Source organism: Carya illinoinensis, chromosome 1 (genome assembly GCF_018687715.1).
Source record: "Carya illinoinensis cultivar Pawnee chromosome 1, C.illinoinensisPawnee_v1, whole genome shotgun sequence".
NCBI classification, from domain to species: Eukaryota; Viridiplantae; Streptophyta; class Magnoliopsida; order Fagales; family Juglandaceae; genus Carya; species Carya illinoinensis.
The window spans coordinates 25,919,924-25,947,780 of record NC_056752.1 but is presented as its reverse complement, the minus strand read 5'-3'; the positions used below and the strand labels follow the sequence as shown (position 1 = coordinate 25,947,780).

General features: G+C 34.1%; 1 protein-coding gene across 9 annotated transcripts; it reads right to left on the bottom strand.

The window, feature by feature from the left end:
- Positions 1-4,055: 4,055 nt before the first annotated feature.
- On the bottom strand, positions 4,056-23,672 carry LOC122313991. 9 transcript variants are annotated; one of them, XM_043129362.1, is made up of 14 exons: positions 23,277-23,672; positions 22,795-22,901; positions 13,508-13,708; positions 9,966-12,520; positions 9,769-9,856; positions 8,845-9,653; positions 8,137-8,738; positions 7,790-8,028; positions 7,465-7,681; positions 7,245-7,337; positions 7,051-7,146; positions 6,335-6,935; positions 5,811-6,017; positions 4,056-4,272 (listed from the first exon to the last, which is right to left on the bottom strand). In XM_043129362.1, the coding sequence occupies exons 4-7, from the start codon at positions 10,289-10,291 to the stop codon at positions 8,684-8,686; spliced, it is 1,278 nt and encodes a 425-aa protein (XP_042985296.1). In that variant the 5' UTR covers positions 10,292-12,520; positions 13,508-13,708; positions 22,795-22,901; positions 23,277-23,672; the 3' UTR covers positions 4,056-4,272; positions 5,811-6,017; positions 6,335-6,935; positions 7,051-7,146; positions 7,245-7,337; positions 7,465-7,681; positions 7,790-8,028; positions 8,137-8,683. The 9 variants fall into 9 exon arrangements, 8 of the variants coding, with proteins under 8 accessions (XP_042985296.1, XP_042985288.1, XP_042985311.1 ...); XM_043129354.1 differs by having other exon boundaries at positions 5,811-6,935; XM_043129377.1 differs by lacking the exon at positions 7,051-7,146 and having other exon boundaries at positions 5,811-6,935.
- Positions 23,673-27,857: the final 4,185 nt, after the last annotated feature.

Sequence of the window (27,857 nt, the reverse complement as noted above, 5' to 3'; positions counted from 1 at the left end):
TTGTCTTTGTGTTGCATATAAATGAAAAAATTTGGTGTTTTTGTCACTAATCTGGTACCTGTTGAATTTTGCTCTTTGCCTCCACTTGAGATCTTGTTGTTCTAGCAATATATCAAGGTCCTTTTGCAAATTTTTTATAGCAGCTATGTTCTAAGGGCACTCTTCATCCCACAATTTTTAAAGCTCCTCGGTTTTTACCAATATTTCTTTCTCACAGTCCATATGTTTCCCCTTACTCCATTTAATAAGCTTTTTAGAGCAGTCTAAAAACTTACCCTTAACACTTTCCCTACGATCCAGCCATCCACCACCCTACTCCACCCTTGTCTTATCACATCCTCCCCCTCCCCATCCTTAACCAATTTTGTCTCAAATCAAAACTTATTTCTCTTTTGTATATACCTAGGGTCTTGTTTATGATAGTTCAATAAAATTGGGTTGCTTTGGCAGCCCAGAACCACCGCTCGCCGGCAGCATGGCCTACACCACCCACCCAGTTTTCTTCCCCTTCCACCGGTGAACATCCCCACCAAGTTTCACCTCCATCCTCCAAGCCACACGGATTTTCACAGATTCCGGCGCCGTCGCTCCACCTTCGGCCACCATCTTTTCACAGCTTCTTCCTCTACCTCTTGCCGACCTAACTCACCCAATTCCAGCCTCGATCCGTTGCCGGAGCAGCTCCCACGAGCTCAACTCCGTTCAGCCCCTTTTTGGCCTTCCACCGCCGTTTCCACCTCCACCCATGGCCAAAGCTTACTTCCTTTAGCTTCATAAACATCCCTAGACCCTTCCCTATCAATTTCGTGTCTTGGTTTGTCTCCGTTCGAAAGTGGGTAATTTATTACCCACGGCCACAGTGTAAATTACACTGTTATGTTGCTTTTCCTCCGCCGTTTGCAACGCCGCGAGCTTTCGAAAAATACCGTATAGTACTGTAAGTATTTTCCAAACTCTACTTTTAGATTTAAATATATTTTGCTCTTACAATAAATATTTGCTGTTGGTTGGTTGATTCCGGACTGAGTCTGAGGAGTTCGGGGGTCGGATGGATCGAGGATGGAGTTGCTTGGGTTGTTGATTTATGGTTGGTTGGTTGTTTTGTGCATTGAGATTGCATTTACATGGTGCATGCACGTGCATTTTATTTAAATTGAGAAAATCATGTTTTGTTGGCATAAATGGAATTTCGGGTGCGTGTGTCTCACGAGCCCAAGCCGGGATGGGTTATTATCTCAGTGGAGCTCCTCTAGTCACTCGGGAGTGGATAATACTGAGTGATATCCCCTGAGTTGTCGTAGGGCGACGACTGGATCACACGATACAGTAACGCTGTCGTGTCGATTCCGTGGTCCCTAGAGTGGCGGGGACTAGAGGATGGCCTGGCCAGGGACGCGTGGGGCGCGAGTCTGGGCATCGCTCGTTTAGGTGTCACACGCGTAGTCGTTACCTGCGGTGTGACACAGAGCCAGAGTGTACGGATGATCCCTAGGGGAGATCATGGTGCATGCATAATTGGATTGTTTTTATGGTTTTCGGATACGGGCCATTTTCTGGGAAAATGGCAAGGATGTGTTGAGGCTTTGTGATCCATTTTCTGGAAAAATGGTGATTTATTGATTTGGGCCATTATCTGGGATAATGGCGAGGACTGGTTTTTAAAGGTTATGTTTTTGGGCCAAACGGGTTTTTGGCGTGCGTGGAAAAATGAGGTTTTATGGCACATGTGCATTGGCTTTTCTTTCATGCATATTGTTTGAGTATTATATGTTTTTATCTAGTGGTGTTTGGATTTTACTTACCTGCGGCACCATTTCTGGTACTGTAGATTTTGATGCAGAGTTCGAGGAGGAGGAGGAGGAGGCTGAGCTCGGGGATGCGGCTCCGCCGAAGTTCTGAGTTGGAGTTATGCTTTATAGTTGGTTTGAAACAATATTTGTGTTTTGTAATATTTTAATATGTAGGTTTTGAACAGCTTTGTATTAAACAAGAAAAATTCTGGTACTTAGTTATGACATTCGTTATCCACTGCGTGTTTCTTAGTGCACATTTGTTGCTTCTACACACTTGGCACTCGTCGTTAGGGTGGTGACCTATGATGTCATCATCCGGACGTCTTGATTTCCCGTGTCCGTGCGTGGGGATTTGGGGGCGTCACAGACATTTATCAATTAATCAAAATATATTAAGAAATTACTGAAGAAGTTTGGGATGGAAGGTGCTAAGGAAATTGAAACACCAATGAGCCCATCAACTAAACTTGATAAAGATGAAACCGGTAAGCCAGTTGACTCAAAGGTATATCGAGGTATAATTGGTAGCTTATTATATTTGACAGCCAGTAGACCAGATATTATGTTTAGTGTGTGCTTGTGTACACGCTTTCAATCATCTCTAAAAGAATCACATTTAATTGCAGTTAAGCGCATTTTTAGATATCTTAGTGATACAATTAACCTAGGGTTATGGTACCCTAAGCACACATCTTTCGATCTAATCAGCTACACAAATGTTGATTATGCTGGTTGTAAAATAGATTGAAAAAACACTAGTGGAGTATGCCATTTCTTAGGTCATGCACTAGTTTCCTGGTTTAGTAAAAAATAAAATTTTGTTGCACTATCTACTGTTGAGGCAAAATATGTTGCTGCGGGTAGTTGTTGTACTCAAATTATTTACATGAAGCAACAACTTAAAGATTTTAAACTCATGTATAATCACATTCCAATCAAATGTGATAATATAAGTGCTATAAATCTTTCAAAGAACCCGATACAACATTCTAGAACTAAGCATATTGAAATAAGATATCATTTTCTTTGAGATCATATGCAGAAAGGCGATATAGTACTAGAGTTCACAAACACACATGATTAGTTAGCAGATATTTTTATAAAATCTTTACCAAAAGATAGATTATGTATGATTAGAAGAGAAATAGGTATGATACATGTTATGAATATCTCTTAAAAGATAGACCAGAGTCAATAAAAATAGAGAGAGATTTTTTAAATACTTTTACATAAACTTGAGATTCCTAACCTCATGTTTGAGATGCTCATTCTCTTCATACAATATCATGTCATTCTTATCCATGGGAACTGGCAAGCGGAATGAAGAATCTAATAGAGATTTCAACTATTTATTCTTCTGCCGAATGATTCCTTCCCTTGTGTGAGACTCTTGAACACTTCGTCAAAGTACAACAATTTGTTCTTTGACCTTTTCAACTTCATGATTTCTGACTTGTAGCCGCTGGAAAAAAGCAACAATAGAGGAAGAGTAGCGAGTTCCGAGACTCACCAAGTCATAGATAGCATCGGAGTCTGACTTATTAGCCAAATTATTATTTTCTTGCTGCAACATGGTACCAATGGAACACTACAAGAAATTCCTCCATTTCCGGCGGGTCCAAGAGCAGAAAAAAAACACGGTTTAGCCGCTATTAGTTATTACCCGCTATTTCTAGTCACCACCGAATAGCCGCTATTAAAGAGCCAAGTAAAACATTTTCCGGCTAATTTGATAATTGCCAGAAATACAAATTATTTCCGACAATAATAATAGCCGCAAATGAATAAAATTTTGTCGCAATAATTTTTGTCAATATCCATTATCCATAGCCAAAAATACTTTCCGACTATATTTTTTAGCCGGAAATATATATTAGCGGCTACATTTTTAAAGCCGCAAATATATACTGGCTAGTTTTTAGTCGCCAATTTATTTTCCGGCTATATATTTGTAGCCGAAAATTCTTATTTGCAGCTATATTTTTTAGCCGAAAATAGTTATTGCTAGGTTTGCTTGGCCAATTTTTTTTCGGCTATATATTTTTCGTCGGAAATAAGTATTTGCGGCTACATTTGTAGCCGGAAATAGTGAAGCTTTGCTGTTGCCAAATTTATTCCGGCGGAATATTGTCGCCAGAAATGTTTGGAAGCAATTCCTGTTTTGTACATTCATACGTTGTTTTTCCCTGAATACTTGCTTGTTAATAAACAAAGCAAGTTATTAAACCCAAAAATACTATATATAGAGAAATTCAATTTTTGCCAACACACATCATTTATATAACCTCAAAGTACATATTTGAAGCTTAACCACTGCACTGCCATTGTTTTAAGTTTTACATAAAACCATCCAACATATCACAATGTAACAAAAATTTACAAGTGAAAGTTTTTCTATATCGGTTTAGCTAGCTTTTCCATCAATCTTTGACAGCTTATGAAATGTTTTTGCTCTATTTCTTGATATCTTGGTTCAATCCTGTGAGAAACAAGAACAAAAAATAGGTCATGAGTTTTTAGAAATGTCATCAAACACAAGCTAGCTAGCATGGACAACCAGATAGAATGCAAAATGCAATAAATCAAAGTATTCAACAATGTTGTTATTTTTCTCGTACATGTTTTCTATACCAACTATGCATGCAGATTTTCTAATTAGATTTTTTAATGATGTAGCAATAAATTTCTCCATGCATAGTTGGTATAGAACTCCATGTCAAGATAATAAAGAAGCAAATGGGCAGGGATGGCAGCACATCTAAGTATATATTTGTTTCACTTGTTCTGCATATGGTATAATTGTTTTTGGTTGTAATCCCACTAATGAGCCCATTTGCTCTCGCCCTCTAGACATTTAACAGCAGGAACCCAAAAAGTATGCAGTATAATGTATTTCTAGGACACAGGAATAAAAACCCAAAGCAAGAATCGATAGAGGACCTTGCAAAAAAACAAAAAATCAAACAAGTGTCTAAAACTAAACCAGTAGAACAGTTTGAGGCTTTCACTAAATATCCCAAGCATGAAACAGTGCGCATCCACCTATACCTATCATCCCAAAACAATACCAATTGCATTTCATGCATGCCTTTATCACGGGAGTTTTTTTTTTTAACAATGTAGCAATAAATTTCTCACTACATGAAATTCTCCATATAACAATAGGAGTTTTGATCTTTCTATTTCTACAAGTAATGTCATTGATATTAAGAAATGATTAAAATCTGGCAAACGCCATAGTCACGAAAACATCTGAGTCTTCTAGAAATTGTTTTATGATTTATGAGATGGTCATTTCCAACAATACCAATACCTCAATTTCGGTAATTCATTAAAGAAAAACTTGAACACCTAATTAAGCTACTCAAGATTACAAGTATCATTTTTCCACATTTAATATCAACATTAATTATAATCAAAAGACAATCTGTTCAAGTTTTCACTTGAATTAACCCATATATACAATGAAGACAGCTGGGAATCATTTATCTGATTTCTAACCTGAAAATGAGCATAAATTATTTAATCATCGCATGACTAAAATGGAAAAGTTTAATGGAAGCCAACTTGGGTTTGAACCGATTCAGATGTCAGGAAAAATTTGGATGGTGACTGGTTATTAATCAGCTATATTCTTCTATTAGGGTTTAATTAATTCTTAAAAACTCATTCAAATTGCAGTGGTTAGCTTGTTTTTGTTCAGAACTAACACCCACACATATAAATAAAACTATATCTAATCCAATCCAGCTTTTCATCTTTCTTTATCACCAGAAACTCTGTATGCAAAGCAATCTGGACTCACCTATAGCATCCATCAGTTCAAGAAACTTTACCAACAAAACAAGAGAAAAATAAATCTTTTCAATTAAGCATCTATCTCTCTTTCAACCAATTAGTGAATGCACGAACAAGTCAATCTTCATAAACAAGTAGACAGCTACGTACTTACTTTACTCTAATAAATAGGATATATGTTCCTCTATAAGTAAAGAGGAGTGAGAGAGGGAGAGAAACCTTGGGCTGGCGTAATCAAAGAGCTTTCCGATAGCCCTGAAGACAATGAGTGCTATTTCAGCCTCGCACAGAGTTGAGAGCTCCAGAGCCTTTTTAAATATGCACTTCCTCCTCTTAGAGAAAGTCACCTGTCGTGCTGTGGTGTTGTCGATCCTCTTCATTTGAATTTTCTTTCTCATCATCGAATCTGTAAACCATCGTCCGACGCTTCATTGATAAAACCAAATAGTCAGTCTCTAATAGTATTCGACAGAAACTTTAAGCTTTTAACAAGGAAATTTTAACAGAAAGATACAAAGTGATACAAAAAAATGGAAGAGATACGAAATAGGCCTCATATATACTTCATAGGTTTCCAGATGGTTTAGGAGAAATCAAAACTGCAGTAGCACCAAAGAGGGATGATTTTCTTTTTTAAACTATTCAATCGAAGTCAATCATAACATGCAAATAAAATGCAATGCTAATCATTAAGAATTCAAATTAGAACATAAAAGAGCCTATGGGTGTAGGACATTACTTACCTTGTTGTAGCAGTTTGACATCCAATGACCAATAACTTCCATGTGAGCAGTTGGTGGCAAGAGAAACGTACAATGACATAAGCTACAAAATATCCACAAAACCTAACCTTACACTACCTACCCCACACCAGTAGACCCTAAACAAAATATTAACTAAGTAGGAGGCATTTTGTGAAAAGTATATTACTTTCACCTTCATCTCCTTATCAAAATTCACAAAAAATGGTTCATGGCCAAATATTAACTATGCAGGTCCCTGAGTCTCTCTATGAGACTCTCCCTGCGTCTGCCGCTCTTACTCATATCTCAACATGAATTTGTCGTATTCAACTTGTCTCTCCATTAGCATCATGACATTCGCTCGTAAGTCATCAAGCTGGCCCTTATAATCTGAAGCAGCTTTCTCAAACCTTTCTGCACATTCAGTTAATTCTGCTATTTGGGCATCAGCTGCTTCTCTAGATGACTCCGAAATAACCATCTCGCTAAGCCCCCTTACATACCCTGATCTTTGGCCCAAAACTTCCTTAAAGATTGTTGCTGCAGCCTCATTAGTCCTCTTCTCCGGCTCCAACTCTGACATCTTTGCAGCCATCTCTAGCTATTAACCATTGGAAAAATCACAAATGTTAGTAAGGAATATGTACTTAGACAACACCATATAATAATTTGGCAATTGAACCCATATTAATTTAGGCTTTTACTTTAACACTCACATATTTCTCTTCAGCAATGGGAGTCACAAATTTGTTCTTTTTCTTTGACCACCTCACTTCTTTAAAAAAATCGACTAAATTCTCCTCATTCCCAGACTGCCAATACAATCAAATTAAATTCAACTTACACTTAAACTATATCATCTTAAGGTCTCATTGATGTGCATCTTGCATATCGAGCTTAATTGACTTACCCTCATCTCCATTAGGCGGACAAAGGACCTTCGTCCAGCCGTGTGATTGTTTTCTTGCTTCTTTCTATTACCTTTATTTCGTTCAGACATTCGCTGCACTCAAACGAGACATGATATACATGAAAGCAATCACACGTGTCAAGCTTAACATGTGTCAAACAGTGCGTAAAAAATATTCTTCACAAAGCAACGTTAATTCAATATTTGACTTCCAACTTACCTTATACTCCTTGCTTGCATATCGAGCGCATAACTTCACCCAGGTGGTTGGTGTCACTAACGGTGGCACATTCGCGAGTGCTTATTCATTACTCTCGTATTTCTTGTAGGTTTTATGTAAATCATAGCGAATATGATTAAACCGCTTCCGAAGTGTCTTCGTAACCGTATCACAGTGATTCTTCTTGGTCCAATCGAGGATGAAGTCAGCCTAGGGACTATCAGCAAACATATTAATTATAATTAGTGCTACGAGTTTTATATTTGCAATGTTGGGATTTCAAATACTCTATTTGAAAATGTATGAAATTCCAAATCAAGCTAACCTGAACGCGTGTTACCAATTCTTCCTTCTCATTAGCTGGAACGGCATGCCAGCTAGCATGACTCAAGTCCATATGGTGCTTGACCAACCATGTAACCCTTGTAGTAAAAATTGTAGCATTTTCACAACAAGGTGCAGTCTCACCATCCTTAATTCTCAAGGGTATCTTTCCATGCTTTCGTAACTTCTCAAACTCTGTGCTTTTTGCTGCTCCTCGACCACGCTTCTGGCTTAGTGGTACTAATGTTTTCAATTGACATGTTAGCATCATATATTTCCTGTAACAATCAAATTAAGCAACCACTAACATACTATGTAAAATAACACCTCAGAAAAATAGAAATATACCATCCAGGTTTGCACTCTGTGAATCAACTATTGGTATGTCATTGGGTTCTGTGCTCGGGATGCAATCAGGTGGCTCAGTTGAGTCATCTGAGCTTGAGAATGCATCATCTTGGGCAGCAAGGGCAGGAATGGGTACTATATCCTGAACTTCATCATTTCTTTGAGATCTACCTCGGCCTCGGCCACCCCTCACTCCACGTGATCGACCTCTACCTCTTCCAGTGATCGGCATATCCAAGGCGAAGGAAACCAATAGAGTATCCCTGCAATCACACTAAGTATATACAATTATACCAATAAACTTTGCCAAATTCTGGGCATAAAGGAGTGTGGGGATTCCTCAATTGTTGCTTGAACTTAATATACCAATAAACTTTGTCAAATTCTTTGAAAAATAACAAACTAATATATTGTCAAGCACAACACACAAAATTATACTAAAGTGATAAAAGTCTTCTATTCAACAGAAATACATAAAGGGTGCAAACACATCCATTCAATGGAATATTTGCTATTCTTGAAGTATCACTTGAAGTATCAAGGGCATTCAAACATCAATACAACAAGATATTGCCACGCTGCAATCAACCTGGTAATAACTCCTGCATTAGATAAGAAACGATGGAAAAGACGAGAGCATAATTAGTGGCGAAATGATATCAGATTGAAGTAAACACAATGGGTTATGTGGAATCACGAGGTTATTACCAGCACACAATTCGCTGGTTCATCTCATCCTCCGTTGAGATACTATCTTTTTCTATGCTACCCTCTAGTTCGGCGCTGTGATCTGAATTGTCTTCGCTGGTATCGTCATTGATAAAACCTTGCTCAAAGTGGTCCCAATTAGACCTTTGCATTACCAATGTGTCAACATCAACCTGCTCCGGTTCAACATTCGGCCTGTGCATGTCTGTTTGCAGTGGGATGTCATCAGCATAGACACTCACGTAAGCATCACCAGAATTATCCTCTTGGTATGCATCAACGTCACTAAAATCAGATTCATTATCTTCAATAAGGGATGATCGTGGAAGGTCATAGACATTTCTATGTATGACCTTTTGGACTACATACCATTCCCCACGGATGCTGCGATTTTTTAGGTAAAATACCTGTGATGCTTGGGACGCCAAAACAAATGGATCGTCCTTATAAGCTGTCTGCGACATATTCACACTAGTAAGATGTGGTTCCATACGTATTCCTCGTTTGGAATCAGAGATGTCAAACCATTCACATTTGAATAAGCAAACATGACGCCAACCCATGTAGCGAAATTCCAAAATGTCTGTTAGTCTACCAAAGAACTCAAGTTTTTCAGATCCTGGTTGTTCACTAATGACCATGACACCGGAGTTTTGGGTGCGACGATGTTCTTCCCCTTTTTTTGTGTGAAATCTTATACCGTTGGTTATGCAACCAGAATAGGACGCACCCCAAGGGTCAGGACCACATGCTAAGGCATATAGATCATCCAAAACTTCTTCGGGATTATCAGCACGCCTAGCTTGAATCTATCACAAGTTCAAATAAGGAATTAAATAAAGTAAAAACAATACATGTTTTCGCATTAAACAAACATATGTGGCCAAAGGAAATAAGGCGTGACTTCCAAATGAGTTTGCATACTTGTGACTTGAACCAGTCTGGAAATTTTGCAGCATGCATACTATCGGCATTATTGGGATACTCTTCACTCACTTGCATGTAGTGCTCACTAGACAAAAGCCCATGTAACGGTTAATAAGTATATGTAGGGGATGCAACATAAATTAGTATATTGAGAATGGAAAGTGTCTAAGTTGGTAACTAGTTTGGTTACTTACTTTAGGTATTCTCCAATCTCTGTGCAGTTATTAAGAACATACCATCTGGCTTTTATAAAAGCATCATCGTCTAATTGGTGACGTGATGCAAAACCCATGGGTCGCACCTTCTGTGAAAAAACAGATAGTCCCTCTCGTACACCCTCTTCTCCTTCGTCGACGTTACGTTCAGGAGGATTGAATCTAGTTTCAACATCATGGAGGTACATGGAACAAAAATTCAAGCATTCAACATGGATATAGGCCTCAGCTATTGAACCTTCCGGGTAGGCCTTATTCTTAACATATCTCTTGAATTTTCCGAGATATCTCTCAAAAGGATACATCCACCTATTGAACTGGCCCTGCAAGTAGGGCCTCACGTGGCAAGTGATAGGCTAAGTGCACCATTATGTCGAAAAAGGTAGGCAGAAAAATCATCTCAAGCTTGCAAAGAATAACGACGATATCAGATTGAAGCCGCGCTAAGACTTCCTTCTTACATGTTCTAGCACACAATTCTTTGAAGAAAGTGCTTAGCTCAGTTAGTGCCAACCGTACATCTTGGCGTAAGTATCCAGAAATTGCAACAGGAAGTAATCTTTGCATGAAAATATGGCAATCATGACTTTTCATCCCCGAGATTTTGCAGTCACTTACACTAACACATCTGGCAATGTTTGAAGCGAAGCCATCCGGGAATTTCACACCGTGCAACCAATTACAAAAATCAGTCCGCTCAGCTCCATACAACGTATAACATGCTTGTGGCATACTAATGCGTTGTCCATCCTGAATAAGGTGTAACTCCTCCCTTATATTGAGAGTGGAAAGGTCACGACGTGCATTAGGATGATCTTTAGTTTTGCCACAGATATTCATCAAAGTTCTTAAGATGTTGTCACATATGTTCTTCTCAATGTGCATTACATTTAGATTATGTCTAATCTTTATAGTCGACCAATATGGCAATTGAAAGAATATACTTTTCTTGGTCCAATTGAACTCCTCTGTGGTACGCTTTCTTTTCTTTATAGCTTTGCCAAAATTTGTATCAGGAATATTTTGGAGTTGAATGAGTACATCTTCTCCTGAATACATTGTAGGTAGATCACGATGCTCTGCACTGCCATTAAAAATAGTCTTTTTCTTTCTCCAGATGTGGCCCGATGGCAAGAATCAGCGCTGACCCATGTAACAATGCTTTCGGCTATATGGCAACCACATCGAATCTGTTTCTTCCTTGCACGATGGACATGCCATCTTCCCCTTAGTACTCCACCCGGAGAGGTTTCCATAAGCAGGAAAGTCGTTGATTGTCCATAGCAATGCTGCATGCAATCTGAAAGTCTCTTTGGCCTTTGCATCGTATGTATCGACACCATTATCCCATAGATCAATCAATTCATCTATCAAAGGCTGAAGATAAACATCAATTTCATTTCCTGGTGATCTTAGTCCAGGAATCAAGAGTGAAGTGATAAAAAAAATAGATCCTTCATGCACAACCACGGAGGTAAGTTGTAAGGGACAAGAATCACTGGCCATACGCTATAAGGTTTAGCCAAATTATTAAATGGGTTGAAACCATCACTAGCTAAACCAAGCCTGACATTTCTTGGATCTTCTGCGAACTAAGCATGCTCTTGATCAAATGTCGTCCACACCTCAGAGTCAGCAGGATGACTTAGAATATCTTGCTGAATGACACGCTGATCTCTGTGCCACCGCATATCAACTGATGTTTTTTGTGACATAAACAATCTTTTCAACCTTGGCTTCAACGGAAAATGTTTTAAAACCTTTTGAGGAATTCGCCTCTTCTTAGTGTTGCTGAATTTCCACCTTGAAAGTTTACACTTCGGGCACTCGTCTTTATCCACATTTTCCCTCCAATAAAGTATGCAGTCATTCGGACAAACATGTATTTTGGTGTAAGTAAAGCCCAGTCCTTTTTCCAAGTTACGTGATTCTTGATATGAGTTTGGCAAAAGGGCATTGGGAAAAGCCAACTTCAACAAGTGTAAAAGCATGTCGAAAGACTTTACACTCCAACCACCCAGTATTTTAATGTGTAGCAACTTGACAGTGAATGATAGTTTAGAATACTTTGTACAACCTTCATAAAGAGGACGCTGGGAATCAGCCAACAGATGGTCAAAAGTCCGAGATGAAAAGGTATCGACCGATGTGGAACCCACAACATGGAATGAATCGCTTATGAGAACATCAGGAAATCCCGCAGCCCGAATATCTCGTAACATAACATCAACATCATCAATGAAGTCATCCTCTTCATCAGGATCATGTACATTATCATCATCATCACTTATGATTAAATCTTCTTCTTCACCATGAAAAATCCACGTCGTGTAATTCTTGTGAATACCTTTAATGAACAAGTGTCTTTCTACTTGACTTATAGGTAGGAAGTAATTATTTGAACATCGGACACATGGGCAGCGAATTTCTTCACTTGTAGCATAAGTTTGGGCCAAGGTAAGGAACTCTTTTACTCCTTTAGCATATTCCGTAGATCCAAATCTATCAGAGATTTACATCCAACTCTTGTCCATCTAGAAATAAGTAGAGGTGCAAAAGTTGTTTAGTAAGGGATAAATGCAGCTCAATGCCACCTAGATCATATGTTAAATCACGTAAGCATCACAAAAGTTTGTTTTGGAGTTTGAAAGGGTAGGCAGCTTTACTCCTTTGTATATATATACAAATATACATGTGTATATATATAGAAGAGGGGCTGGAATCTCAATCAAAATAAAATATACTTATTTCTAGATGCTATATATCCTATATGCCCCACAGTATATCAATAGTCATAGCTGTAGAAGGGTCATCTTATATAGTCACAAATAATGGCCTCATGTTCAAGTATTATAAGCTATATAATACTAGGATGGAAACCCAACACCGATTAAGTATATCACACCAACTTTACATATGAGCACATGTTAAATTGCCACAAAGAGATATTATTTTACAAGTAAATGATCCAATTGCCGCATTTCACAAGGAGAAGTAATTCTAGCACTAAAACCAAAAACATTATAGATGAGTTTCAAGCAAAGGACAACAAGGTCAAATATTTACAAATCCAACCTAAAAAACACACCAACAATGCTATCCATGCACAAAACTCTTCAAACATAGCCAATACTATTTTATGAGTAGTACTTGTACCTTTGACACATTTATTCAAGTGGTCGGCAATATGGAAACCATGTATGTAATATATAATATTACATGATAAATGTTTTGGTTAGTAATTAACTAAATAAGACAAATATTATGCTTTGCTGAATTAATTAGAAATATGCAACTTGATCCCTCTTTAATTATCGTACGTGGTTATTGGCATAGCAGATTTATATATATATATATATACACAAATTAACAGCATGCAAATTGACAGTTTGACAATAAGAAAGAGCTTGCATACATGCATCCAAAATAAGTCCATATTCCAAAGAGGCATTTATAGAAAGGACATGATGTTCATAGGCCGAAGTTACTTAATTCAATATATATATAGTTGTGTATGTCACCTGAACACGTGTTTTTGGTAGGAATAATCGCTTGTGGTATGCTTTGTTAATGAGGCCAGGCAATCTCTTGTACGAAGGATGGGACAAAATCTCCGGACTTACCGAGCGGCCAGCGGTGAGATTTATCGTATGCGCAAGCAACTCCGCCTTTCCTTTGTGCCTATCGCCTTCTCTATGCCACTCCAGCAGCCACTTTTCCCACTATAAACATGTATATATATGTTTAATAGCACATTTAAATAAAATAAAATAGAATAAAAAGATTTCTAGAAGATTATCCATTAATTTCAAATTAAAGTAATGGGGAATACTTACATTTACTATTAAAAAACTACCATTTACATTTTACTAAATAAGCATATTAATTGGATTAATATGATGAGGAATATATATATATATATATATATATTCCTATTTCAACAACTGGTACCCATCGCCAAATAATATGTGGGTGGCCTGCTATATATTATGTTTGACAAAAATCATGATGAATAACAACATGAAAGATCATTCAATATAAGAACAAGACTAAAGAGTCATGATTGAAAGGTACTCTTGCGTACATACTTAAATGGTCATTTTTAAACATCACAACAAGCATTAGAATACATATTACGGGTATTAGAAGTAATCTTAAAACTTGAACACTATAAGTCTTAAACGTGCACAACTAACAAATGCAGCAGCATACTTAAATTTCCAAATCATCAATAGAACCATCTTTATAAGTTATAACATAGAACCATCAAAATTAACAGAATCAGCAATAGAATATGTTCCTCTCAGACACATTAATAATCTGGGGTTAGGGGATGTCCAGTTTGAAGGGGATGCGAAGGGAGTTATTGATGCAGTAAGGAAGGGGGAAAGGGATGATTCTAGTGCTAGTCATCTAGTGGAGGCTTTGCAGCAGAAACTTTCCATCATAGTTTAGATGGAAAGTGAGCTTTATTCAAAGAGAGGGCAATGAGGGTGGATATTTGTTTAAGAAAATACCAACAGATTCTTTAAGTTGCTGGGGCGTTGAGCCATTTGAAGAGGAGCTCCTGAAGTTTAAACCTTCTGTGAATACTGAATTTGATAATCTGATAATTTGCATTTATTTTGTTTACTACTTCAGGCGTTCAGATTTTGGTGTTATCATAGGCATGGAGAAAGATGATACTTACAAGGTAGATAATTTGTTGATGTGGTTTATATCTTTATACACATTTTTTAAATTGGTCGCTTACCCTGTATTTATTGTTATAGATTTTGAAAGAGGGGTTAGCAGGACCTGATGTGCTGACAACTACCTGAGTTAAAGAGTGGGCCTCTTGTCACTGATACTTGGAAATTGAACAATAAAATTTTATTTTACCTAAAAAAGAAAAATTTTTGTTCATGGAAATCAGTATGCACCAACAATTTTGTATGATGATAACAATCACCTTCTCGCCAGAATGTCTTATAAATAAAACCGTAGGCATAGCCCAAGAATAACTACAATATCTTTCAATCAATATGAACTTTCTGTACTTTTTCTTTTGTATTTGAGCGGGGGGGCACTCAGCAGCTAAGGTGGATTCAATGCTTGTAATAACTTCTCAATACATTTCGAACACAATCAGTAATAAGCAACTACAAAGGAATCTGAAAATACATATAACATATCTACTCTTATCATGGCGCCAAAGTTTTCACTAACTTAAATCTCCAAGCTTTTAGAATGTATACGTAGAAAGCAAAATTGATAATTGTACATGTGAACAAGTTTTTGCTCTTCTAAATTATTAACTTAATCCAATTTAAACCCGGCATGTCCCTCTAAAGTTCACTCAGATTGAACAGGCACAAGTTTATATGCATCTTTGACACAAAAAGTTGTATATGCTAGTTTTTTATAAGGAGGAGATTAGAAAGTTGTATGCTAGCTTTTCACCCCATAAACACAACAGATCTGACAAATCATAAGAGTACAGATTGAAATATGAACAATTCAATAATAATACAACATATAACCATAAGCACCCACCAATGTTTGTAGCCGGAATCAATATGGAATAAAAACCACAGTGCTAAATCCCACACGTGTGAGAAAATCAAGTTATTCACTGATATGTCTAATGAAAAGGTTGTGAGTATTAAAAAGCAGCCGTAGCTTCCTTTCTTACATATATGCTAAATCCAGTACTAGGCCAGGCATGCATAATGCAGACACACACCTCAGCAAACCCAACATGCAAATGAAACTTTGGGGGACTATATATATATATACTCTACTATTAATTCGAGGGTGTAGAGTCTGCAACATGCTCCAAAAAGATAAAAGAGGAAAAAAATATGTACTGAATTACTAAAGAAGCAACTGCATCTTTCTAAAGAAGCAATTACTAAAATAGGTACATACATTCTATTTTGGCTATTGATTATTGTTCAAATGAGGTTTCATAATCTCAAAAAAAAAAAAAAAAAGGGAACACATATACTCATATATTGGCTCTACAAATATAATTTATAGTATTCCAACAAAATAGAACACAAAAGATATTTAGAAATTATCAACACTTGTGTTATGGGTAACAATAATATATGCTTGATCTCCTTATTTGATCTGTTCCTTCTAAAGCAACATTACATTTAAAAACAAAAAAAAAAAACACAAAACAAAACAAAACAAGACAACCTCATATATAGATCTCATTGCTTTAATTCAATACGATTGTCACTTAATTACATTCTTAGAAAAATTTACTAATATATAAAACTTAGGAGCTAGCTCATACGTACATGACCTTTGTGGTATAATTCTTATGAACACTACCCTGTCGGCCCCATGAGCCAAAAAGAATTCACATGCCTAAAGATCAAAGGCACTTCTGTAAAGATCAAAGGCACTTTTGAGATTTTCCAATTAGTGCTTTTAATTTGCTTCAAATTTCTACTTAATATATATATATATAAGAAAATAAAATTAATGCTTTCTATTCTGACTTTATGTAGATAATACATTATTTTTTATAACTGATATATACATTATTTTCTTGAATCAGCTAGAAAGCCATGAAAGTCACAAACATTGGAGGCCGCTGATACATACACAAACAGAGCCTCGTCAATGTACACAAGCCCAACGAAATATATAATGCGGCACTAAAGCAACCTAAAGTATATATAATTTTGATTCATTAAAATTACAGAAATGGCAGAAATGAAGGAGAGAAGAAACTCATAATCATTTCTGTAATTTGTTTCAAGGACAGATAAAAATGGTACAACTCGGAGGGGCAAGGGTTACAGAGAGTGAGAGAGAGATTAATGGAGCCTGAGAGTAGTAAAGACAAACTCACCGGCGAGAAGACGGCGAGTCGACGGCTGCGATGGCTTTTGAAAGGAACCCCTCCTGTAGAACCCGAGAGCGAGAGAGAGAGAGAGCGCGAGAAAGAGAGGGAAAAATCGAGCGTGGGAAAATAAGATGACGCGGGAGGGAAATAAGTGGAAAATTTATTAAGGCGATCAGAAAGTCGCCATAACAAGTAAAGAATTGTCGCTGTAACAATGTAAGTATAACGGCAAAAATATTATTAAGTCGATTTTGGAATGGAAAACGAACTATTTGCGGCCAAAATATTTCCGGCGCACAAATGTCGCCTCAAATAGTAATTTTTTCCGGCTACATTTTCTAGTTGACACAAACATTTTCCCGAAGTTACAAAACTGGCTATTTGCGACTAAAGTATTACCGCCGGAAATAAATTTAGCCTCAAATAGCCTTTTTTTTTGTAGTGGAAGCTGCAGAAAGAACAGGAGGTTGAGGTGTAGAATACCTCATGGATGGATGTAGAGAAATATTAGAAAAATGAGCCATTGAGAAAAGAATTAAAAGCTTAAAGCGAGAATATTGAAGAAATGCAGATGAGTTATAGAGATGAGAAGAAAATTTGATGTGGATTGGATGAACTTTAAGTCTGATTTTATAGATATAGTATAAAGAACAAGACAAGCTATCATCCAAGTCAATGTGCAATGCGATTTTTTTTACCGATCGGTGAAAATGACATTTTTTTTAGAAACTCAGATCCCTCAATCTCGTTTGTCAACAACATCAGGCGATTTTTTCTAAATCTTCAGCCACATGTCAGGTCACGGACGGGTCCATTTTTTCAACTATCTACAGTTTCTACTAACGCACCTTTTTTCTTCAATCCATTTACTTGTTGCGAATCCTTTTAAATGATGTCAAAAGGGGGAGAAGTGTTAGACTAGAACATTAATATTGTTTGAATTGCTAAACTTGTTATATATGCTTGGAATTATATTCATACTTTTGCTTGAAAAACTAACGCACATTCTCAGGGGAAGCTTAAGTATTAATACAGACTTCAGATTCTATCAAGTATTTGTCATCATCAAAAAGGGAGAGATTGTTAAACCAAAGGTTTCAAGATTTGTATAATTATATATCTATACATGGATTTTGATGATAACAAATGAATTCAAAAAATAAAGGAGTCCCAAGCTCAAGTTGTCTACACAATGGAGTCAAGCACATCAAGGAAACAAGCATGAGCAAGAAGGGAACAAGTTCACATTAAAATCATAGAATAATGTTGTAAATCTCTTAAAAATTCGAAATTAGGATTAAGGCTCAAAATTAATATTTTATCATAAAGCATTAAAATACATTTTCCACATGTGCATGAATATTTTGAAAATTTTGAAAGACAACTGATTGTCATATTTCACATGTGCATTACATGATTAAAATTTAAATTTTGAAAATATTAAAGATGATTGATTGTCATTTTTCACATGTGCATGTTTTATTTGAATATTTTCAAAAGTGATTGATGCTTTTTTTTACTTATGCAAAAGATAGATGATTTTGTTTGAAAATTTTGAAAAGTAAAGTGTACTCCTTTTGTCATATACAAAAAGTAAAAAGATTAGGTTTGAATTTTTTGAAAAGTAAAGTGTGCTCCTTTTGTCATATGCCGAAAATAAAATATTAGATTTGAAATTTTTGAAAAAGAAGAACCTTTTATTTGAATTTTTTGAAGAAGTGAATGATGTTATTTTTGACATGTGAATATTTTTAAATTTGAATATGAAGTTTCATATGCCTATAAATAAATTATTTGAGAGCTTCACATTTACAACACCAAGAGCATACAACATTCATTCAAAGATTTCATTCTCTCTTCTCTAAGTAATGAGCTTTAATCATTGTTCATTTTGAGAGAAATATAGCTTGCGCTGTATTGTTCTTATTTCACTCATTGAGGAATGTTTTCTAATAACCTACCCATTATCAGCTCTTGTATCAGTAAAAGGGTGTGTATAACCCTTGTATGTGTAGAAAGTGTTATACACAGGAAATAGTTGAATCACCACGTGTAAGGTGATTGCAAGTGTAGAGGGTATTCTACACAGATTCTTTGTAGCGGTGTTGTTCAAATGTGTAATAGGTTTCTATCTCCACCTGAATGAGGTTAAATAGTGAATTTGAGAATCCTCAAGGGGTAGCTTGAGGCGAGGACGTAAACCGTGGGGCCGAACCTCGTTAACATACTGAGTTTGCTTCTCTCTTACCCTTACTCTTTATATTTATTATTGTTTCGTATTTTGTTTATATTTTATATTGTATATTTGATTTATAATTATTATTTTTTTAAATATAACTCAATTCATCCCTCATCTTGTGTTAGTCATCTGGGTAACATTACGCATCTACACATCTCTAATGAATTGGTGGTCGACGATTCAACAAGCTACAAATAAGTTTTGTGGTTACTTGGCTCAAGTCGAAGGAATGCATCCAAGTGGGTTTAACGAGCAAGACAATGTATGTTTTGCACCTTTTAACCTTATTTTTTAACATGCTATTTTTATTTTAACATCTTATTTATTTAGAACCATGGTCCTTTATGTATGTAGATTGGCAAGGCAAAGGTTATGTTCTTGGAGTTAGAGAAGAAGTCTTTTAACTTTGATCATTGTTGGCGGGTGTTAAGATTCCATCCAAAGTGGGTGGAACATATGGACATGGTGAAGCCAAAGAAGAAACCAAGTTCACATGATTTGACACCAAATTCAATAAATCTAGGCGAAGATGAGAATTTTCATATTGCATCTTCAAATTTGGAATGACCAATAGGTCGTAAAGCAGAAAAAGAGAAACGAAAGAAAAAAGAAATGACAAACTCCGACTCTCTTGTGGTACTAAATGAGATGGCGGAAATTAGAAAGAGTAAACTTGTGCTTATGCAAGAAGCACGTGATCATGACAATAAAATGTTGTGTCTTAAGCAAGAGGAAGTGAGTGTTAGGCAAGACGAATTACGTATTCAAAAAGAGAATTTACTACTTCAACAAGTGAAAGCACGTCTTGAAGAAAAGAAAGAAGATGAAAGAATTATGACATTAAATACAAGTGTCATGCCTCCAATGCTACAACAATATTATCTTCAACGACAAATGGAAATACTTGCAAGTCGTGCTAGGAAAAACTAGCTGTATTTTTTGTTTATGTTTGTTAGATTAATTACTTTAGATTGACCGTTATGGAGTAAGGTTATATTTATGTTTGTTAGATAATTTTTTTTCATTGATCATTATGAAGTAATTTTATATTTATGTTTATTAGATTAATCACTTCATAGTGATCATTATGAAGTAATTTAATACAACCATAAACTTAATACAACAAGAAACTTAATACAACTATAAACTTAATACAACCATAAACTTAATACAACAAGAAATTTAATATAACCATAAATTTAATAGTACCATGTCTTATGCGGCACCATATTGTTGCCATAAGTGCTCGATGAGATCTGTTTGGAGTTGAGAATGGATTCTTCTATCCCTAAGAGCATGATGACGTTGAATGAACTCGTTAAATTCAGGTGTAGGGCCAGTTGACACTGGATCATGTGTAGTTTCTGGCAACTGTTCATATTCAAACTCTTCTTCTCCATTGTCAGCCCGTTCATCTTCAATGATCATATTATGTAAAATTATGCATGCCATTATAATTTCATTGAGTGTTTCAATGTGGAAAAACCATACAGGTCCACGAATTATAGCAAATCGTGCTTGAAGCACACCAAAAGCACGCTCCACATCCTTCGTTACGGACTTTTGGGCTGCAGCAAAATATTTTTTCTTGTTTCCTTGTGGAGCTGAGATAGTTTTAACAAATGTTGCCCATTGCGGATAAATGCCATCATTAAGATAGTACTCAATTGCATAGTTATGACCATTAATAGTGTAATTAACAGTCGGAGTACGCCCTTGAGCAAGGTCAAAAAATATAAATAATCTATCAAGTACATTTATATCATTATGAGACCCCGGTAACCCAAAAAAGGCATGCCAAATCCATAGATCGTAAGAAGCTATTGCTTCTAAAATAATTGTTGGTTCATATGTTGGTTCATGGATATGACCAGAATACATACCATGCCAAGCAGTTGGGCAGTTCTTCCACTTCCAATGCATACAATAGATGCTCCCTAACATACCTGGAAATCCACGTTTCTCACCAACTGCGAGTAATCTAACAATGTCATCATTGTTGGGTTTTCTTAAGTACTCTTCAGAAAAAATTGAAACAACAGCTTTGACAAACATCTTTAGGCTTCTTAATGCAGTAGTCTCTCCAATCTTCAAATATTCATCCATAAAATCAGCCGTTACACCATATGCAAGCATACTTAAAGCAGCTGTTATTTTTTTAAGGGAAGAAAAACCAAGTCTTCCAGAATTATCTCGTCTTTTAACAAAATAAGGTTTATGGGCTTCTACTGCAGCTTGGATACGGAGAAATAGAGGACGACTCATCCGGAACCTCCTTCAAAAATATTTGTGATGATAGATTGGAGGATCAGCAAAATAGTCGCGAAATAGATTTTAGTGGGCTTGCAATCGATCGCGCCTTATGAATCTACGTGCATTTTTAGAAGAATCACGTGAGCTTGATCCTTCTTCTTCCTAAATAAGTTGTCTCGCTATCTCAAATTCTTCGTCAGAATCTAAATCAATAAATGTCATTTTGTGAAAAAGCGAACGATCCATTGAGAGAAAATGAGAATCAAAGGTTTCAAAGAGATACTTGAGTTGAAGTGAATGAAATTGTTGAAGAAATGTTATATTTTATAGTGAAAGTATATAACCGTTGGAGAATTATAGCCGTTAAAAAATATAACCGTTGGTAAAATATAACCGTTAAAAAATATAACCGTTAGAAAAATATAGCCGTTAAAAAAAAATAATACATCAATAATATAACTGTTAAAAAATATAACCGTTGGAAAAATATAGCCCTTATAAATTTTAATACATCAATAATACAACCATAAACTTTAATACAACAATAATACAACCATAAATTTTAATACAATAATAATATAACTATAAATTTTAATAGAACAATAAACTTTAATGCAATCATAATATTTAATATAATCATATTCAAATTACAATTAGAATTAAAATTCAATAAAAAGTTCAAAATCAATATTTTAATAGAATAGTGAAAGATTTGTTGAGCCTATTATTTGGTATTATAAAAAGTGGCTAGCTAAAATTTATAAAAGTGAATTTTCTAGCTAAATTTTAACTAAAATTTGTTGAGCCCACTACTAGTGCTCTAAGTGCCATAATCTAATGTGTAAAACAAGTCTTAACTATTTTTTTAAAAAATATATATATAAAGCCCAAATTATAAGCTTATTCTAAAGGGCAATTAAGCGTTAATCGTAATTAGGCAGTGTGTTACAATTAATTAAAAAAATTGTAATGATTTGTTTGAAAATATTTATATTTAAATTATATTTGGAATGGAGATGGAATGAGATGAAAATTTTGAAATGAAATCTACTTCCAAACAAGCCCTATATCTCAAGAAACTATCAACATCCTAAAGAAACTATGCATCTTCAGTCCATTTATTCTGGGAAAAGTATAGTTGCAAGCACAATTGTGCACTAATCTGTGCACCAATATGATGTGATTGGTTAAAAAATAAATTTTATTAAAAACAGTGTTAACTTAAATTTTAAGTATGAATAAATCAGTGTTGGTATATAGATTAGTGCGCAACTGTACTTGTATGTAGCAAAACTCTTTATTCTGTGTCTAATAAAAATAGCTAGATAAATTCTTATTAAAATATGTGCATGGAAGTAAATATGTATGCATTACATAAACTAACTAAAAATGATTCGTGAAATTGATAACGTAAATATTAAAAAACTATAAAAAGACAGAAAAAGGCAGAGGTCATGGTAATAAAATATTACCGTCTTTTTTCCCAAAACAGCCCATTCCAAAGTTAGACTAATAGCATTTTGTCTCTCTTGCTTTTCTCTGCAAGGCTGTTTGGCTCTTAGCAACAAAATTTCATTCCCTAATAAATCATATAATTAAAAAAATGTCAGAGAGGATGAATATCCACGTAAACCACCTTCTACTTTTTAATTGGTTTTCAAGCTAGTAAAAATTTCGGTATATGTTTTTAATTGGTTTTCAAGCTAGTAAAAAAATTCAAAGCACTTTACACAGCTAAACATACAACGAAAGCAAGCACAGGGCATCATATTAAACACCAAAAAACACATAAAATTGGATTACAACACACCATAATTCATGATCTCGTAAATATAATCTAATAAAAACATTAGTACCCAACAAATATTCAGAAAAATTTTGCGCAGAACACATTTTCAGAACATGCAATCCAAAACGTATTCCATGAGTCAGTAGAGAGAGAGAGAGGAAAAACCTTCGCTGATCTCGCTACTGCAGCCGTGGGGCGGAGAAGTTCTGGTTGGAGGGACTCGACGGCAGTTAGATCTACACATAAGGAGAGTCGGGGCATACGTCAGAAGATTGATGAACGTTTCTTTGGCGGTAATTCTGAGCAGAATCGGATGGGATGGTCGGTTGAGAGAGCCTCGATCTGTAAGGGAGGCTTGGAGTGTGAATGTGATGGGTGGGGCTTTTGCTTGGACTTCTGTAGCCAGAACTGATCTGTGGTTTGACAGGGACCAGAAGCTGACACCGAAAAGAAATAAGGCTGAGCTGAAACGAAAGAAAGCTTGAGTCGCAGTAGGGGGACTAATAAATGAACGGAAAGCTGAATTGATGCGAAAGAAAGGCTGGGGCTGGTGCAGTTGGAGTGTACTGACGGCCAGAGCGGTAGTAGTATCAAGAGCACAGTCATTAAGAGCACAGTCATTAAAGTTAGGACAGAAAATCATCTCGATTTATTTTATCTAATTATTATAATTTTTTAAAATTTTAATATAAAATATAAAAAATAATTTTTTTTTAAATTTTAAAATAATAATAATATTAAAAATTAATATTATAATAATATTTTATTCAACTTTCAATTTTTATTTTATCTTAACTTAACTCAACTCAATTTAAGAATTCAAACACAAATTTAAAGTACACTTTTAGTTAATATCAGTTTAATTTAATTTTAACTATTTAATCTATATATTGTAAGAGTATCCACATTGATTTATACATATTCATATGCAAAATCACATTTTTTGAAAATCCAATTTACCATGCAAGCAAAACTCTCACATTAACTTATGCAAATTTAAAACAAAATAATAATAAAATATTATATATTTTTTTTTTTTACTTTTTTTAATAGAGTTTGTAATTTTCATGTATTGGGTTTGTAATTTCCATGTATTGGGTTAATATATATAATTAGCATATAAAGAAATTTCATTAACACCAATACATGTACTCAGAACCTATAAGAGAAAAGTGCACGGGTTTGATTTTCAAATATATAAAATATTTGAATAAAATATCTTTTGGTGAGTGAATGAGTAAAATATATAGTAAAATATATAAAGGTAAAATATGTAGAAAGAGAGTAGAAGGAGAGAGAAAGAATGAGTAAAATATGTTTTGGAAAGTGAATAGTAGATATTCAAACATGTAAAAGTACTGTCCATACCTATGCAAATATTTGAAAATGCATAATCCAATATAGATAGATTTAGGCTCATATTATGCAAATATGACTTTGCATATGCATATGCATAGACCAATGTGGATGCTCTAATACTTATTTTTTTATTATATAATAATAAAATAATAATATGAGATAACTTTAACTTTAACTATTTTATTAACATTAAATTTTTACATTGAATTATTCATTATATAGTAATAAAATAATATTACTTTAAAAGATATTTAATTTTTTTTAATTATTAATTTATTTAATTTTATCATATTTTATCATTCTACCTATAATATGTGAATTAGTAATCATATTCTAATTAAAGTAATGTTGTTTTATATGAAGTAGATAAAATCTGGTAACATAATAAAAGAAGATTAAATGATAGAATAATTCAAGTAGGAAACAGAAAGAGGAAAGAAGCGGTAGATGAGAAATAGGAAAGAGAAATAATAGATAAAATATGTATTTGGTCTATATATAATAATCGTCAATTTTAGAAATTATTTTAAAAGTCATTGTAGTTAAAGTTAAATTATTTAGAATTTAGCTAGTCCATTGTGATGATGTTTATTCTCTAATAGCTAAATATTCAATGAAATAGGTAAAAATTTGAATGACTAACTTTTATTACAGTAAATATAAATATATATATATATATATATATATACCTATTTTTTATCTATACTATTCATCAACCAAATCTTATTTTAATCATATTTTTGTAAACTCTCTCTCTGCTCTCGACATCTCTGTTTACTCACATTTGCTCAGCCTTTACAGTAATTTATTTGAAAAACTTTATTTGATGGATGAAAAATATAGAAATATGATTTATAATTAAGACATTTATATTAAATTTTATATGAGTTTAATTAGATGTTTGTGTATATTAGCATTAAATGAATATTAAAAGTATGATTTTTTAACCATCATTTAATTAGATTTTGATTAGTAATTAATATATATTTGGTAGAATGGTAAAAGAAGATAAAAAATTTTTAAAATAATATTATTTTATTATTATATAATTAATAAATAGATAATCTAATGTAAAGATTTGATACGAATGGAATAGTATGGTATGAGAATGATGAGTATAATTTTTCGTAAATGAGCCTTTCACTCCACCATTATTCATGTATTTTATTTTTATTTAATAATTAAAAAGATAATTATTAATATTTTTTTCTTAATGATTAAAGATGTTTAAAAGAAAATAAAAATAAAAATAAAAAGTTTTCAACCATCATTACCCTTAGCAATAGACGTTGGGCAACCCGCTAGTGGCATCTAGATTGGGTGGCCCACTAGCAACACCCATAATAATAAGAGTCCACTGCACTTGAGTTTTTATTTATTTATTTATTTATTTATTTTCTTTTTTTCCTTTGCCAGTATATCCTCACTAAGACTATTTAGTTTAAGATGTTTAAATATGTTTGTAAAAATGTTTGGGTTTCATTTAAAATATGTTTGAATGTATAAGTAAAATGAGATAGTTTTAAATTTTATGAAGATTTGAAAAAAATGGTGGCCCCACTAATTATTGGAAAATATTTTTAATGATTGAGTAATATATATGAATATATTTCTCATTAACTAAAATCGATTATTAAATAAAAAATCCATAAACATATTAAAATGGAAAATTATATTTTTTTATTTTTTCAAAATTTATATAATTAAATAATTTCTAAAAAAATATTAATTTTCAATATAAAATACATCATTTTAATTATCATTAAATTAGGAAATTCAAAATTATATTATCCACACTAATTAAATTCGAGAATTGACTTGGGAGTTGGGACAAAGTTCATTGTATAGTCAGTGAAGAATTCTCTCAGTGAATAGTATTAAGAAATGTTAAGAGCAAGGTGAGATGAGATGGAAAATGTTCGGAAATGCGTATGGATGCCTGAGATGATTTGATCGTACTAGAGTGATTCTGATTCATCTCATTTGTGGAATCAAAAAAGGCCTAAGGGTTGTGAAAACACAACTGTTCTCAAATTTTCTCAAATTATTTTACTTCTATTTATAAACTATTCATTATTATTAATAAATTATTTAATACTATTTCACTACTATTTAAAACTATTTCATTACTATTCACATATATTTTAAGATATTTTTAATATCCAAACGAGCCTTAAGGCCTCATTTGGACACTTGCATCATGTTTAGAAAGTGAGATAAATTTCAAAATTTCTCCTAATTTTATTCTCAAATATCATTAAAATATAAAATATTTTTCAATATATCTAAGAAATGGTTTGTCAAAAGTTGAACATTTGAAATTAAAAAGTTTTTTATGTTTGAATAATGTTTGGAAAAAAAATATGAGAATATTTAATAATATCTTATAATGCCTCAAGATATTTAGTTATCCAATCTAGTTCTAAAACTTCATCTATTAAAAGTGTGTTGGGAGTGTTCGATTATTAATTCGAAATGTCTACAATCTTTTTAAGAGTAGTAAGAAACTTGAAGTTTAGGCTATGGTTGGATGTCAATATCATATTAACTCATCTCAAATCAATCATTGATAGGAGAAACTAGCAGATTTTTGAACAAAAAACTATACAACCTAATATGGCTATTGATAAAGCTTTGTCTATGGCAGCTGAATATAAAGAGGTTAGGGATGTGAGGCACTCGAGGAAAACACAAAGCTTTTGTTGGCAACCTCCATCTCCAGGTGCTTTGAAGCTTAATGTGGATGGGGCAATTTTTGAAGATGATAGAGCAGGTGTAGGAATGCTGTTGAGGAATGACAGATGAGTGGTTTTGTTTTCTACAAGTAAAAAAGAAAATGGTGTGACTGATCCTATAGAGGTGGAGTTATTAGCAATACTAAGAGGGCTACAATTTTGCATTCCAATGGGCATTTCAGAGTTGGTTATTGAAAGTGGTTCTTTAATGTTGGTGGAGGAATTAAACAATACTTCAGAGTCACGATCAGCTTGGGACAATTTAGTTCATGAAGTGAAAGAGTTAATGAAGAGAATACCAAGATGTTCAGTTCAACATAAGGGGCGCATGGCAAATGAAGCAGCTCACAACTTAGCAAGATATGCTTAGCATCTAGAGGATTTGATAGTTTGGTGGGATTCTTTTCCTGAATGTATCTCTCAAATTATTTGGTCTGAATCTGTGATGTAATTTGTTGATGTTTTATGAATATAAAGTGCTATGTTTGCTATAAAAAAAAATCATTGATAGGATTTATTACTTTTTTAACTTTCCCATATAAAGTTAAACTCATCTCAACTTATTTCATACATACAAATACATATTTTAACCTATTTATATTCCAACACATCTCAATGAAACATATAAAATATTATTATTTACATATTAATT